At 44.5% G+C, this 15,861-nt stretch overlaps 1 protein-coding gene across 1 annotated transcript in view; it reads left to right on the plus strand.

Annotated features, from left to right (window-relative positions):
* The window catches only part of SLC49A4 (solute carrier family 49 member 4), a 120,418-nt gene that overhangs the window by 41,840 nt on the left and 62,717 nt on the right, over window positions 1-15,861 (plus strand). The window contains exon 2 of the mRNA XM_026647400.1: window positions 308-401. Coding sequence (XP_026503185.1) covers window positions 308-401 — 94 coding nt within the window. The remainder of the gene's footprint in view (window positions 1-307; window positions 402-15,861) is intronic.

Raw genomic sequence — 15,861 nt, forward strand, 5'->3', positions numbered from 1 at the left:
AGCATGAGTACTAGTGAAACTGTATAGTATTTTTCTCTTCTAAAGGTGCTTATATATGATTGGCCCAGATCCTGCAAAAGATTGAAAAGGTTGGAGCTTGAATATAGAGAGGTCTGTATTTTACAATGTGAAGTCATAGTTGATATATGTAATAACACAAAGCTTCATGGTTATGTAGGTGTTTATGAAAAAGATGGCGTGTCAAGAAGCAATTTAAGGTTGCATGTATGTATTCAGCTTCATTCTTAGCATTATTACTGATTTATTTTAAAAAATTGTAATATATTGAAATTTTTGTTTGTCTTAGGTCTCAGGGTAACAGTGTTGTTAACATCCTTCCTCATGGTGTTAGGAGCCGGCCTAAGATGTGTACCACTGTCAGATCTAACAATAAGAAAAAAGTAAGTGGAGAATATTTTTTTTTTGGCGTGTTTTAAATGTCCCTGTTTTCGCTGCTATTACAATACAGAGTAATGTCAACACAGGTTTTCCATATCAGACTCTGATACATAGAAACACCCATTCAATTTAAACTAGCTGTATCACTTCTTTCTTTCTTTCTTTCTCAGAATTGATTTTAGCATAATTCTTTTACATGGTATCTGAGGATTGCAAAGCACTTTATGAATTTCAATTAATTAAGCCTCACCACACCCCTGTGAAGATAAGCATTAAGCTTAGTTTTACATATGAGGAAACTGAGGTATAGAGAGGTTAAGAAACTTGCCCAAGATCATACAGTTAATCATCCCACCCAAAATAAAAATAGGTTATTTGTTTGCAAATGTTAAATAAGTAGCTTACATTTTATGTATTGGATTTCTGTGATCAAACACTGAGGCAAATGAACTAATATGAAAGTGCCCCCTTGCATACAGTATATTACAATCCTCATTCCTAGGAAATATATATTTTAAAATTACTTGCTTTCTATGTGGTTGAAATGTGTCCTTAGCACATAGGCAATGTCAGAGATGGGAATAGAGAAAGTAGTATCTTAATAAAGCCACATAAATCCAAACTGTTCAGTTGTGCCTTTTTTTAGAATGTCTTGAATTTGGAAGCCTGTCCCTAGTACAGGCTACAAGTCCTATTTTTATGGTCATGCTAAATGACCATTTGTTGTTCAGCCATCTTTATTTGTCTGTTTTTATACACTCTCTTGCCAATAGGAGGCAGCATAATACAGCTATACATTTCTTTTTCTTCAGAAAAGTGTAGTAGCATTGACTCTTGAATACTTGTGTGTGTGTACTGTATCTTATTATCTAAAAAAGGAGTTAATTTTAAAGGATTTTTTGGTCTGGAAGTGTCTCCTTGCTTTAGAAACTCAGTGGTGTATTTAACCTCATGTCTCTTTGCTTTCAGTAATAGGAGCAGGATAATTGACTTGCTCTAGGACCACATGTATTTGCTCTTTGTGGATCATTCAGCAGAGAACAATGAAAGAGAAGGAATTTTTTAAATTCTCCTGCTCCTAACCTTGCTCCTGAATTTCAGCCAGCCACATGCTAGTGCAGAGTACTTGCATTGCTCCAAAATGAAATAGCAATGTGGAAACTTTTTTGCTGAGGAAAGAACAGTGGCTTTTATTTTTGAAATGCTAGTACATTGTAGGGCAGAGATTTACAGACTGCAAATCAGGCAAGTTGTAAAGAGAGAGGTGGATGGTTTAGGGGACAGGTAATGAGATAAGACTTCTAGGTCATTGATTCTAATCCAGACCAGGTCAGTAGTGAGTAAAGTTACCATCATGTGATGACTAGTTTAATGACCTAGGTGTAATGTGTTGATGATTTCATTCCAATTCTCAGATGACAAGTATGTATATTACAAAAACCACAGGTACACCTGATATTAACCATCTTTGTTGCTAGTCGCAGCAGGTTATTCAAGGATTCAATGGGCTGTGAAGTGAGGTTGAAGCATGTTGTCAAGGCAGCATGGGGAGTTGTTCTTGCTGATTGTCCATGCTGTACCTGTTCTGGGGATATGTAGCAGTACTCAGTCTACAGCTCTGTCAATTCTGTATCTCTCACCAGCACCAACAATTAAATATTACAAAAATGTGTCAAATAGTTTAAATGCAGTGGAATGAAATATTTTGTACTCTTTCATCTCTGACCTGCTATAGTAGGGTTACAAAGCATGTAAGCACCAGAGATACTATATTCTGAAACTGCAGGGTTGCCTGTGGAACAAGTTTCTTGAGAAGATCAGATTAATTAAATCAGCCTTTTGAGTAAACTTTTCCACCATGTCCACAATGAAGGGAAGGATGGGGAGAAAAAAACCCACTCCCTTATAGGTGTTTTTATCACCAAGAGCCTCTTAAATTAGGGAAGGGAGAGGAGCTGAAGACTCGATGAAGACCAATAAGGACCTTACCATCCATATCTAATTTATCAGGGAAGCTCTTAGCTTTTATGGTGAGGTGTGCTACTGAAAACCAATAGCTCGATCGGTAGCCTGAGCAGAATCCTGATGGAGAAGATTACTTATTTCATTTGTTTGTGCTGTGAAAATATATATAATCTCAAATTGAAATTGATAAAATTGCTAGATATTTTGCCTGTTCTATAAAAGTAGAGAGGTTTTTTTTAGGAATTACAGCTCTACCTATGGAAATACACCTCTACCCTGATATAACACTGTCCTTGAGAGCCAAAAAATCTTACCGCGTTATAGGTGAAACCGCGTTATATCGAACTTGCTTTGATCCGCCGGAGTGTGCAGCCCCACCCCCCCGGAGCACTGCTTTACCGCGTTATATCCGAATTCGTGTTATATCGGGTCGCGTTATATCGGGGTAGAGGTGTAGTTTGATCTTTTAGATTGTGTAATAAAAATATACAGAGGATTAATTATTTCCCAACTGTGTGGAAAAAAGGCTGTTCTTTTTATTGTAGATTTTTTGTGACAACTGTAACTGCACTGTTCACACTGTACATGCAGCTATCTGCTGTTAACTCTGCATTTTGAGGCCGAAGACTGAAAGCCAAGTTACATCACTTGAGAAATCTTTTATCCAGTAAAATTGTGCTTATTGAAGTAGGCATTCTTGGTTTATACAGTTTTGTTTTTAAATTTTGTAACAGTTGGCTGTGCCCTCAACTGTGCAGTTATTCCAAATACTCATAAATATATGAGCTTTCATCAGCCCATAGGATTAACAGGTTATGCTTTGGCAATACTTCAGTAGTTTGTCATTCCACAAATAAAGTCTTCTTGAATTGAAAACTGATTTTCTTCTCTATAATGCCTATTTTAGAAGGTGGTATAAGTGAAAATCTTTGAAACATTTTTGAATATTCTGTAATGATATTGTTACAGTCCAAGGAATAATCTATAGAAACATATGTAATGGTTACCTATGGGAGAGTTGGAATGATATTATGATGAATAGAATTAGAATAATGGTTTCTGGGTTTTTATTTTTGTTTTTGTTTTTTTCAGTCTCAGTTTGGCCTGGTAGACATTCCATCCCAAAAACTTTGGCAACTCAGTATTAAGGTTGCTCAAGCACATTTCCTATCAAAGTGATCACTAAAAATCCAGGAGATCACGAATTAAATTTACGTTCCATCCACACCAACTCGCATGCTTTTCTAGATAAACAGTATAATCCCCAAATATAGAGTCCACAACAAACTCCTCAGTTCTAGTGTATAACCACCCACAATGTACACATGCAATACCTCAAAGTCACACTCAAACAAAACTTAATACTGACCTCAGCTGACTTGTGTCCTGTATGCATAGGTGTAGTGGTAAAATCTGTAATGTGACTTGCATGTGAGAAAGTATGAAGTCAGAATTAAGTTTGTAAGTTTGTGTTACTGAGGAATTACATTATGGATCTATTCCCAGGCAGCTGATCCTTCTGGTGAACCTACAAGAGGGGGGTCTAAGTGCATTAGCAGGACTGTCAAACTAGGACTTTATGCCAAAGATTAATAAATCTAACAGAGGTTGGACTGAAGGACATGGATGAAATGGAGAGGTATAGATATTGGCATGAGACTTGTGGACCTAGGGTGAACAGACGTCCTGGTTTTATCGGGACTGTCCCGATATTTGCTTCTTTGTCCCGCGTCCCGACACTGGACAAACCAGAAATTTTGCCCTCCTGGAGGGACTCTTGCCCTCCCCCCTCCACGGGGAGGGCAGTGCGCGCGGCCGGGAAGGAGCCGCAGCCGCTGGAGCGCAGCTGAGAGCGGGAGGGAGAGGCACGGGGCTCCCCCGGCAGCAGCGGGGATTCGGCCCACACCCCCGCGCCGCCCACCCGGCCCCTGCCCGCTCCGCGCCGCCCCCGCCTGGACCCACCGTGCTGCCCCGCGGGCTGCAGGGCTGGAGCGGCCTCCGCGCTGCGCTCCCGGCCCTGGGCCCTCCGTGTGCAGCGCACCCCCGTTTTTTTTTTTTTGCCCGCTGCCCTGCGTCCCGATATTTCATCTCTCTGATCTGGTCATCCTATGTGGACCCAGGGCACAAAGTGGTGCTAAGGATTGGTGGTCTTTCATGCCTATGTAGTTAGTATGTAGTAAATGTAATATCCATTGTTACATTTAAAGAAGAAAAGAAAATCCTTCATTAAATGTATGTAGGCTCAGACCAGACACATCTAGACTTTCTCAGATAATTGCTGTTGTAAGTGTCAGGGATATTATGGTAAATTTGTAAAATTGTAAAAAGGTTATTTAAACACATTTCTAAATGTGATGAAAGCCTCCTCACCTCTTATATGCAGATTTAAATTGGGTTTCTTCTTATCTTTTCAGTTTGCACTAAATCTAAAATATTTGTGATTTGATATGAAGGCAAAATTTTCTCCATCCAGTAGACTTCAATATTTATTCTACTTGTAAAAACAGAGTAAAGAATTTTAAATATTGTATGTAAAGCGGAAATGCTCTGTGGATTTTCTTCTTTATTTTTGTTTCAAAAGTGTTTCAGTCCAGAAACACTTGTCTACAAGGGAAAGATTTTACCAGATGGTGTAATTATACCCATATAGTTACACCATAATAAGTGTGTTCACATGAACACACTTATAACTCTATTATACCTTATAACTCTATTAGTTTAATAGTGGCTTTTTTTAGATTAACTTAAAACCCATCCAAAGTGACATAAACCAGATAGGAAAAAAAGATGCTGTTATACTGGAATAACAGCATACACAGAGGGAGTTATACCAGTATAACTATATGGCTATAAATCGCACCATAGCTTATACAGGTATAGTTTGTCATATAGATAAGCCCTAATATCCTTCATGGTTGATCTGAGTGTCAGTCTCAAGGCATGGAGGGTCATTAGAGAAAATTGAGTATTGGGCAATGCCTGCCTGTCTGAGGAGACATGAAGTTCTTTACCTCTTGGAAACTTAGAGTACTGTCTAACAGGAAGGTGCAGTGTTTTACAGACAAGTGTCAACCATTTTATATCTTAGCTTCCAGGAGTGCGAAAATGCTTAATTCAAAATGGTAATGTCCTCTTGTGAAGGTGATTGTTTTGTTTTTCAGGTTTGGGCTGTGGTGTGAGGCTCAACTCATTAATATTTTTACAAATTTACCATAATATCCCTTGGTGATATTTGGAGAGAAGACTCCGAAGAAGTGCAGAGTATTATCCTATTCTTTTACATTTCTCCTCATGTGGCAGCCCTTCCTTGAGACTTTCTTTCTTTATGCTGTATCTAGTGTCTCATGATTAGGCAATGACACAATTGTTTGTTTTTGGGCATGCAGCAACTCGTCATATTGGGTCTTTTAAAATTTGTTCACATTTAGTGAATTTGCCCGGCATTCGTGCTGCTTTAGCCATAACCTTCCCTGATTATAGGGTTTGAGAACATCTTTAATAGCACTGAAAGAAGAAAAATAAGGCTATTGAGCTGGGTTTGTTTAGTTTTACCTCAATAGTCTCTTAATAACAAATGTTGAAAAGAAACTTTCATTTCATATGGCCCAATTTTTCAAACTTGGATAAAGCTTTGACCAAAAAAACATTCTCACGTATATGACAGCTATGATGGCTGTACAAATAACATGGTGTTATGATGTGAGGATTTGAGTGAATTTGTCGCCGTACTGTCAGGGGTCTCACTATACTGTTATGTTGTTGCTTTTTAACTGTCAGTATGTCTGACAGAGATGTCAGTGTCTTGGCCTGATACTGCAGTGTTTGTTTCACTGTAAATTCTTGTCTTTCTCTTGGTAGGCTTTCAGTAATATTAGTTTAAAAGTAACTACACTTTTTCAATTATTTTAACTTTAAAAACACAATCCATTTTTTTCCCACAACTTTACAAGTTTTTTTTTTAACACAGGTAAGAGAAGAGATATACCCAGATTTTGTATCTGAGAGATGTTCTGATCTGATGTGGGTCATTTCGAAGTCAGCTCATTGTCTAATAATATGATAGATTGTGATGAGACTGCAATAAGTGCACACCGACTGCTCACAGAACTTCTGCGTAGAGACATAACAAGCCAGGAGAAGGAACATCAGTCGCTGCCACGACCCAGCAGCCAGGATCCAGAAGCTCTACCGGTCAAACCGCCCTAAGGCTATGAGAGAGAGCCTTGACAGGCCCTCATCTTACTGCGCAGTCCTGTCAGAGAGACTATTCTCATACTTCAAGGGTATGTTTGACTGTGTAGCTCAGAGCGACACGCAGCGTCCAGAGTGCCTTCATCCTCTACCCCACGTTGACTGTGCAGGAGACCTGGAACAAGACTTTACATCACAGGAAGTAGAGACCAGACTTACGAAGACCAAAAACACAGCCCCAGGAAAAGATGGTATTCGCTATAACATCCTGAAAAAATGAAACCCCGGCTGCCTGGTACTAACTGCATTTTTTAACAAATGCAAACAATTCTGCCTTACTCCCAGCTCCTGGAAGAAGTCTATGACGGTGCTCGTCTACAACAAAGGCGAGCGAGATGACCCCAGCAACTGGAGTTGCTATCTCTCTCTGCTCCAACATGTACAAACTGTATGCCAGCTGCCTCGCGGCTAGGACAACAGACTGGTCGGTGAATGGAGGAGCCATCAGCTCCATCCAGAAAGGCTTCATGTCATGCGAAGGCTGCTATGAACACAACTTTGTCCTTCAGACTGCCATCTGCACAGCCAGGAGGGCACGGAGGCAAAGTGCCTTAGCGTGGCTCAACCTGGCTAATGCTTTTGGATCGATGCCCCACCAGCACATTTTTGCCATGCTGCGAGAGTTTGGGATGCCTGAAAACTTTCTCCAGCTGATCCAGGAACTTTATGAAGGCTGCACCACCATCATCCGCTCCATGGAATGATAGACGCCTTAAATTCCTATCCATAGCGGCGTGAAGCAAGGTTGTCCCCTCAGCCCCATCGTTTTCAACTTAACCATGGAGCCGCTCATTTGAGACATCTCCAGCAGGCTAGGCAGTTTCGACCTCTACAGCAACAGCATGAATATCCTGGCCTTCGCAGACGATCTGGTCCTGATTACAGACAACCTCGAGTGTCTCCAACAAATGCTCGACATCACCAGCCATCCTGCCAACTGGATGGAACTCCACTTCAGTGCTAGGAGGTGCACATCTCTGCATATCGATGGCAGTAGAATGGACTCAGTCCAGGCGACGTCTTTTCAGATCCAGGGTGAACCTATGATCTTCCTTGAGGACGGGAAAGTATACCAACGTCTCGGTACACCCACAGGTTTCCGCATCCAACAGACACCTGAGGATACCATTGCAGAGATACTACGAGATCCACGATCGACTCCTCCCTACTGGCACCACGGCAGAAGATCAATGCCTTGAACACCTTCCTGATCCCCCGCATCTCATTTGTCCTGAGGGGATCTGCCGAAGGTAGAAGGTATCTCTGAACAAGGCAGACAACACCATCAGGCAGCTAGTGATGAAGCGGATGTTTCTTCCCCAGAGAGTCAGCAATGAACTGGTGTACATCTCGCACAGGCAGAGTGACACCAACGTCCCTGTATGGGTGATCTGTGCAGTGTTGCAGTGATCACTCACGCCTTCTGCCGTGCCCGGACGCCATGGTGAGGAACATCGCAGAAAGTGCCATTCGGGATGTCATCAAGAAGCAAGTCGCCAGGACCACCTCCAACCAAGATGTTGCCTCCTACCTGAGCGGCTCGCTGGAAGGTGAATTTGGAAGAGACAGGGGAGACTTTGTTTCACTCTGGACTCGTGCCCACAATGCTATGTGACAACTGGTGAAGCGTATCTGCTGCTGCTGGACATGGTGCGAGGAACGCTAGGAGCTGCGAGTCTTGGTGCCAAAGGTGAAGAACACGGACCACACAGTCCTCACTCCGTAAGCTAGAACCATGCTGGAGAGGACCCTGAAGGATGCCATCCGCTGCCAGTATGTTGAAAACCTGAAGCGGAAGCCAGACCAGGGCAAGGCATTCGAGGTGATGTGCAAGTGGGACGCCAGCAACCACTTCCTCCCCGGGGGCAGCTTCAGACGATTTGCCGACTGGAGGTTCATCCATGGGGCCCAGCTCAACTGTGTTCTGCTGAACGGAGCTGTCCGCCACGGGAATCGGGACAAGCGATGTAGGAAGTGCGACTGTGCCAACAAGACACTACCCCACATGCTGCAAGCCCCATTCTGGAGCCTGGCAGCTGGGACACAGTGCCATCCTAGATCCCTGGTCAGAGCCATCCCGCCACCCATAGGGAAGGTTGCCATGAACTCCACCATCCTCAGAACTGACAGCCAACTACAACCACACATTGTCATCACCCAACGAGGACTGGAAGAAGATCATCATGGTGGACATCACGGTGCCCTTTGAGAACAGGACCCTGGCCTTCCACAATGCCCGAGCTCGAAAGGTGGAGAAATACGCCCCTCTGGCCAACACCTTGAGAGCTAGGGGTTACCAGGTTCAGATGCACGTACTGATCGTCGGAACCTCGGGCACATGGGACCCCAGTAACTAGCTAGTGTTGCGAAAATGCAGAATCATTCAACACTACGCTTGGCTGATGCAACAACTCATGGTGTCGGATGCCATCAGATGGTTGAGGGACAGCTACATAAAACACATCACCGGACATCGGCAATACCAGGAGGGATGAGCTAGAGTGCTGACGAGAAGCGCAGTAAGGAAAGTAACTGAAAGACTTCCCTGATAGATTGTATTTCCTATGGATAACCTACCCTAATTCTCAATTACTGAGGGACAATCTCCACTCATTGATATATTTTGCTTTCCATAACCAAATCTCTGTACAACTTCTCATGAGTGATGTACCCGAATACTTGGATGCTAATATATAAACTGTGTTCTTAAATGTATTCACCTAATTTGGATTATTGCTAATTATGTACTCTGTGTATCATATGACTTTTTAAAAACAAACTCTGTATTTGTGGATAATCTAAGTACTATACCCAGATGTACAGACACTCTTTTCTCAGCCTATGATATTACATAATTTTTTTAACATTAGCTTTAATAAAATGTTTAAATCTGAGATGTTCTGATCTGATGTTGGTCATTTCAAAGTCAGCTCATTCTCTAATAACATGATAGATTGTGATGAGTCTGCAATAAGTACAACAGATGAGATGTGAGCTGAGTTCCTAATGAAAACTGTAGACGGTACATTTATAACAATTTTTATTTAATTTATTGCCAGAGATAATGTACCACACAGTGGCTCTGCTACACTGTGACTTTCTACCTATAATAATTCTTTTTACTGAGAAAAATGTCCTTACATTATCCCACATATATCAATTACTACATGTGTCAAAAACAAACCAGAAAACGCTAACAACCACAATCCCTGAATATCCAGGTGGCACAAAGCTTTTGCCTTACAAATGTATCATTTAATGAAAATCTTGAAAAAGTTGCCATTTATACACAAAGAAATCCTTTGGTAAGTTAGTTTAATACATTACTTTCCCCAGATGTAAATTTGCTTCCCAATTCTTTTATCCTGCTATGGACTGTAGGTAAATTATCTTTGGGCCATAAGCAGGGGAGAGTTTGATGCTTTTTAGTGGAATTGTATTGCTAGAAAGCACTGATATTATCTAGCTTCCTGGTTTCCCTCTACCTTTATAACTTAACTATTCTAAACCTCTAGCTTGAGTCTAAGGAAAGATCTAGCCATTGTGAAAATTATATTTTTTTTTACTCAAGAAGTAGAATCAATTTTCTCCTATCCTGTAATAAATCTTCTAATGTACAATGTGAATAGAATCTGTTTTTCATATATTTTTTATTTTCTGGGCAAGTGGCTTAACCTTACCGTGCATCAGTTTCTCCATCTGTAAAATGTGGTTAATATTTACTCACCTCACTGCCATCTAGCGAGGCTAAATCCATTCATGTTTGAAATGTGCATGGAGATCCTCACATGAAAGGTTCTGTTGTTTTTCCAGTAGCTTCCACAAAGTATTAATCACTGTGTGAACTCAGAAGAAGTCACCATCTGTTTCAGATGAGTAATGAAAATTAGCATGGATCGAATAATTCACTGCCTATGGTAAATGAGAAGCTTTCCCTGGCGAATGTGAGGACATAACCATCAATTGCTGCAAAATATAAACTTCACTACAAAAAATCCTTTCTTAAAGCAGCTATGAAGGCCAGCAAATAATCTGCCAATTGTGAACTGAATGTGACTCCATACAGTGTTGTTTTTTATGAGCCATCACATGGGCAGGTCATTGCCTCTGCTGCTGCTCATAGGTTTGCCAAACAAGAGAATGAAACTAACAAAACACTAATTATTTTTAGTGCCTCTATTTAAAAGTGTGGACGGCAATGAAACTGTCAAGAATCTTTTCAGTTATTGTTGTTGTTCGAGCCTGTAAACCGCAGCGGAGGCAGGCATGGTGTTGTTTGTGAAGTCAGAAAGGTAGCAGGGACCTTTTTCCTTCAGCCTCACAACAGCCAGAAGGAGTAGTGATATGAAGACACCCTTCGCTCCTTCACACAGCTCTGAGAGAAGGGAGACAGACTGCTCCTTTTCCGTTCCAGTAACTAGATGAAGGTGGAGCTTCAAATTTACCAAACTCTAGTCAAAGACTAATATAAAAGGGTTTGAATGGAAAGTTTCAACCTTAATGATAGTGTTATCACTGATCACTAAATGCCTCCTCTTGTGTAATCAGCTTGTTTTCTCTTGCTCAGTTCATTCAGTGATGTTACTGTTAACATAACATAAGAATGGCCATACTGGGTCAGACTAAAGGTCCACCTAGCCCAGTATCCTGTCTTCCGAGAGTGGCCAATGCCAGGTGCCCCAAAGGGAATGAACAGAACAGGTAATCAAGTGATCCATTCCCTGTCGCCCATTCCCGGCTTCTGGCAAAGAGAGGCTAGGGACGCCATCCCTGCCCTTCCTGTCTAATAGCTATTGATGGACCTCGCCTCCATGACTTTATCTAGTTCTTTTATGAACCTGTTACAGTCTTGGCCTTCACAACATCCTCTGGCAAAGAGTTCCACAGGTTGACTGTGCGTTGTGTGATGAAATACTTCCTTTTGTTTGTTTTAAACCTGCTGCCTATTAATTTCATTTGGTGAGCCCTAGTTCGTGTGTTATGAGGAGGAGTAAATAACACTTCCTTATTTACTTTCTCCATACCAGTCATGATTTTATAGACCTCTATCATATCCCCCCTTAGTCGTCTCTTTTCCAAGATGAAAAGTCCCAGTCTTATTAATCTCTCCTCATATGGACGCCGTTCCATACCCCTAATCATTTTTGTTGCCCTTTTCTGAATCTTTTCCAATTCCAGTATATCTTTTTTGAGATCAGGCGACCACATCTGCACACAGTATTCAAGATGTGGGCGTACCATGGCATACTGTCACAGTTCAGGGCTGCTACTACACCTGTATTCACCCTCTGTGATCCAGCAAGGGCACCCGCTGTAAGCTCCAGGTTACTTAGCCGTCACCTCTGTTGGGTGGAGACCCACTCGGGGGTATGTCTATGTTGCAATTAGATACCCGCAGCTGGCCCACATCAGCTGACTGGGGCTCAGGGTGTGGGGCTGTTTAATTGTGGTGTAGACGGTCCAGCTCCAAGCTCTGTGACCTTCCCACCTTGCAAGGTCCTAGAAACTAGGCCTCAGTCTGAGCCCAGACGTCTACACTGCAGTTAAACAGCCCCATAGCTCGAGAGCCCTGCGAGCATGGGTCAAGTAGCACAGGCCTGCCATGGGAAGTGTAAACATACCTAGTATCCCTCTACTGCCTGAGGTACAGCGAGTCGCCGGTATACGTCGGGGTTGTGTTCTTGAAAAGGACAACTGATACTGGGAACCCCCCGTACAGTACTGTACTCAAGACCGCCCCGCCTCTTCCCACCCCCCCTTCATCCCCACCCCTCCTCTTTCCGCTCACTTCCGCCCCCTCCTCCAAGCATGCCCCATCCCCGCTCCTCCCTCTCCCATAGGCGCGGGAACTAGCCGTGTGGGGGGTGCTGCAGCACCCCCAGGTTTTATGTGGGGCTGCTGGCCCCGCACCCAGGCCTCCACTCCCCAGCCCAGGGCTTGGGTCCTGGCTGCCGGCTCTGCGCCGGGGGCCCACTCCCAGCCCGGTGTCTGGGGCCCCGAGCCCAGGACTCCACTTCCCAGCCCTGCACCCAGGGCTCCATGCCCGGGGCTCGGGTCCTGGCTGCCAGCCCTCCTTCCCGGCCGCTGGCCCTGTGCCTGGGGTCACTGCGGCTGGGGCTCTGCTACTGGCCCTGCATGTGGGATCCCGGCTGCAGGCCCTGTGCCCAGGGCTCCGCTCCTAGCCCCGTGCCTGCCGAGACACGTTGTCCCCTTACCCAGACGTTGTCCCTTTACCCCTGTCCGGGTCATCCCCCCGCCCCTCCCGAGACACGGCATTGCTCCCAGCCCTCGCTGGGGGAGGGATAGCTCAGTGGTTTGAGCGTTGGCCTGCTAAACCCAGGGTTGTGAGTTCAATCCTTGAGGGGGCCATTTAGGGATCTGGGGCAAAAATCTGTCTGGGGATTGGTCCTGCTTTGGGTAAGGTAACTCCCATCTTTTCATGTACTGCTATATATATCTTCCTACTGTATTTTCCACTCCATGCGTCTGATGAAGTGGGTTTTAGCCCACGAAAGCTTATGCCCAAATAAATTTGTTAGTCTATAAGGTGCCACAAGTACTCCTTGTTGTTTTTGTTGATACAGACTAACACGGCTACCACTCTGTAACATAATTGTATGTTGCTTTGCAGTGCTCTTTTTGCTTTCACTTAATAGAAAAAAAAATGCTTTCAAACAAACACAATTCTTTCATTGAAAAGCAACAACCAGAGGAGAGAGTCAAACGAAAAAAATCATCAGCAGGGAGGGTGATGGGAGTTGGGGGAAGGGAAGGTCTCAAGAGGAGGAGGGGTCCCAGGATGGCTACAGATTTGTGTATGTCCAGGGATCATACCCAACCTTCTCCTTTGGAGAGTGGAACCAGGAGGTTGATAACAGTGTGTTGGCGGTGTGGGGGGCGGCGCATGGGAAAGAGTTTTGCGACAGAGGCTGCAGGGGAGGGTGGGCGCGGAGCTGCTTGGTTTGAAGAGCTAGTATCACCTGGAGTGTGTCTGCTTGGCGCTCCATAACTGTAAAGAGCAGCTCCGTGGCTTCTTTCTGGAGTGTCGCGTTCTCCTTTCGATCCCTCTTCCCACTGTCCCACCACTCCTTCAATTCTTTTTTCTCAGCGGCGGAGTGCATCATAACCTCATGCATAAAGTCCTCCTTAGTTCTTCTTGGTCGCTTTCTAATTCTGCGCTGCTGTTCTGCCACCGATAACAAAGAGAGAGGCTGTGCTCCCAAGTCATCTCTGTGAAGTTTAAATGCAACATTTTACAGAAGCAGTGTTGTTTGCAACACAGACAACACTGTTTCAGTGCTTTAAAACACAGCCAGTACTCACACACCTGTCACTAACTGGCTGACAAGCACACGAGCCACAAGACCCTCAAAATGGTGAGTAGCTGCAGGGGCAGGGTAAATCACTGTTCCTGGACCACTGCGAGCGGCAGAAGCTGTGTCAGCAAGAGAAGCTCTCCTGCCAACATAGCGCTGTCCACACTGGCGCTTATATGGGTGTAACTTTTGTCACTGAGGGGAATGATTTATTCACCCACCTGAGTGACATAAGTTCTGCTGACATAAGCTGTAGTGTAGACATAGCTCTAGGCTATGTCTACACTTAAAACACTGCAGCGGCACAGCTGCAGTGCTGTAGCACTTCAGTGTAGACACTCTCTATAGTGACAGGAGGAGATCTCCTGTTGCTGTAGGTAATCTACCTCCCTGAGAGGTGGTACCTAGGTTGATGGAAGACTTCTTCTGTTGACCTAGCACTGTCTACACAGAGGGTTAGGTTGGCATAGCTACATCTCTCGGGTGTGGATTTTTCACACCCCTGAGGCCTGGTCTACACTACGACTTTAATTCGGATTTAGCAGCGTTAATTCGAATTAACCCTTCACCCGTCCACACAACGGAGCCATTTAGTTCGAAATAAAGGGCGCTTAAAATCGATTTCTGTACTCCACCCCGACGAGCGGAGTAGCGCCAAAATCGATTTTGTCAATTCAGATTAGGGGTAGTGTGGCCGCAATTCGATGGTATTGGCCTCCGGGAGCTATCCCACAGTGCACCACTGACCGCTCTGGACAGCAATCTGACCTCGGATGCACTGGCCAGGTAGACAGGAAAAGCCCCGCGAACATTTGAATTGCATTTCCTGTTTGCCCAGCGTGGAGAGCACAGGTGACCACAGATAGCTCATCAGCACAGGTAACAATGCAGGCTGATAATCGAAAAAGAGCACCAGCATGGACCGTTCGGGAGGTACTGGATCTGATTGCTATATGGGGAGAGGATTCAGTGCTAGCAGAACTTCGTTCAAAGAGACGAAATGCCAAAACTTTTGAAAAAATCTCCAAGGGCATGATGGAGAGAGGCCACAATAGGGACTCAGATCAGTGCCGCGTGAAAGTGAAGGAGCTCAGACAAGCCTATCAAAAAACAAAGGAGGCAAACGGTCGCTCCGGGTCAGAGCCGCGGACATGCCGCTTCTACGCCGAGCTAAATGCAATTCTAGGGGGGGCCGCCACGACTACCCCACCTGTGGTCGTGGAATCTGAGGCGGGGGTAATCTCAGCTACACCTGAGGATTCTGCGGACGAGGAGGAGGAGGACGAGCTTGCGGAGAGCACCCAGCACTCCGTTCTCCCCCACAGCCAGGAGCTTTTTCTCAGCCTGAGTGAAGTACCCTCCGAACCCTCCCAAGCCAGTATCCAAGACAACAACCCCATGGAAGGGACCTCAGGTGAGTTTACCTTTTAAAATATAAAACTTGTTTTAAAAGCAAGGTATTTTAATGATTATTTTGCCCTGAGGACTTGGGATGCATTCGCAGCCAGTACAGCTACTGGAAAAGTCTGTTAACGTGTCTGGGGATGGAGCGGAAATCCTCCAGGGACATCTCCATGAAGCTCTCCTGGAGGTACTCCAAAAGCCTTGCCACAAGGTTTCTGGGCAGTGCAGCCTTATTCCGTCCTCCATGGTAGGACACTTGACCGCGCCATGCTTGCAGCAAGTAATCTGGTATCATTGCCTGACAAAGCCTGGCAGCGTATGGTCCCGGTGTTTGCTGGCATTCAAGCAACATCCGTTCTTTATCTTGCTGTGTAATCCTCAGGAGAGTGATATCGCTCATGGTAACCTGGTTGAAATACGGGAATTTAATTAAGGGGACAGAGGTGGCCGTTCCTACTGGGCTGTTTTCCTGTGGCTGAAAAGAAATCCTTCCCTGCAGTTAGGCGACCGCGGGGGGGGGGGGGGG

Source organism: Terrapene carolina, unplaced genomic scaffold (assembly GCF_002925995.2).
Source record: "Terrapene carolina triunguis isolate 2854851 unplaced genomic scaffold, T_m_triunguis-2.0 Scaffold62, whole genome shotgun sequence".
NCBI lineage: Eukaryota > Metazoa > Chordata > Testudines > Emydidae > Terrapene > Terrapene triunguis.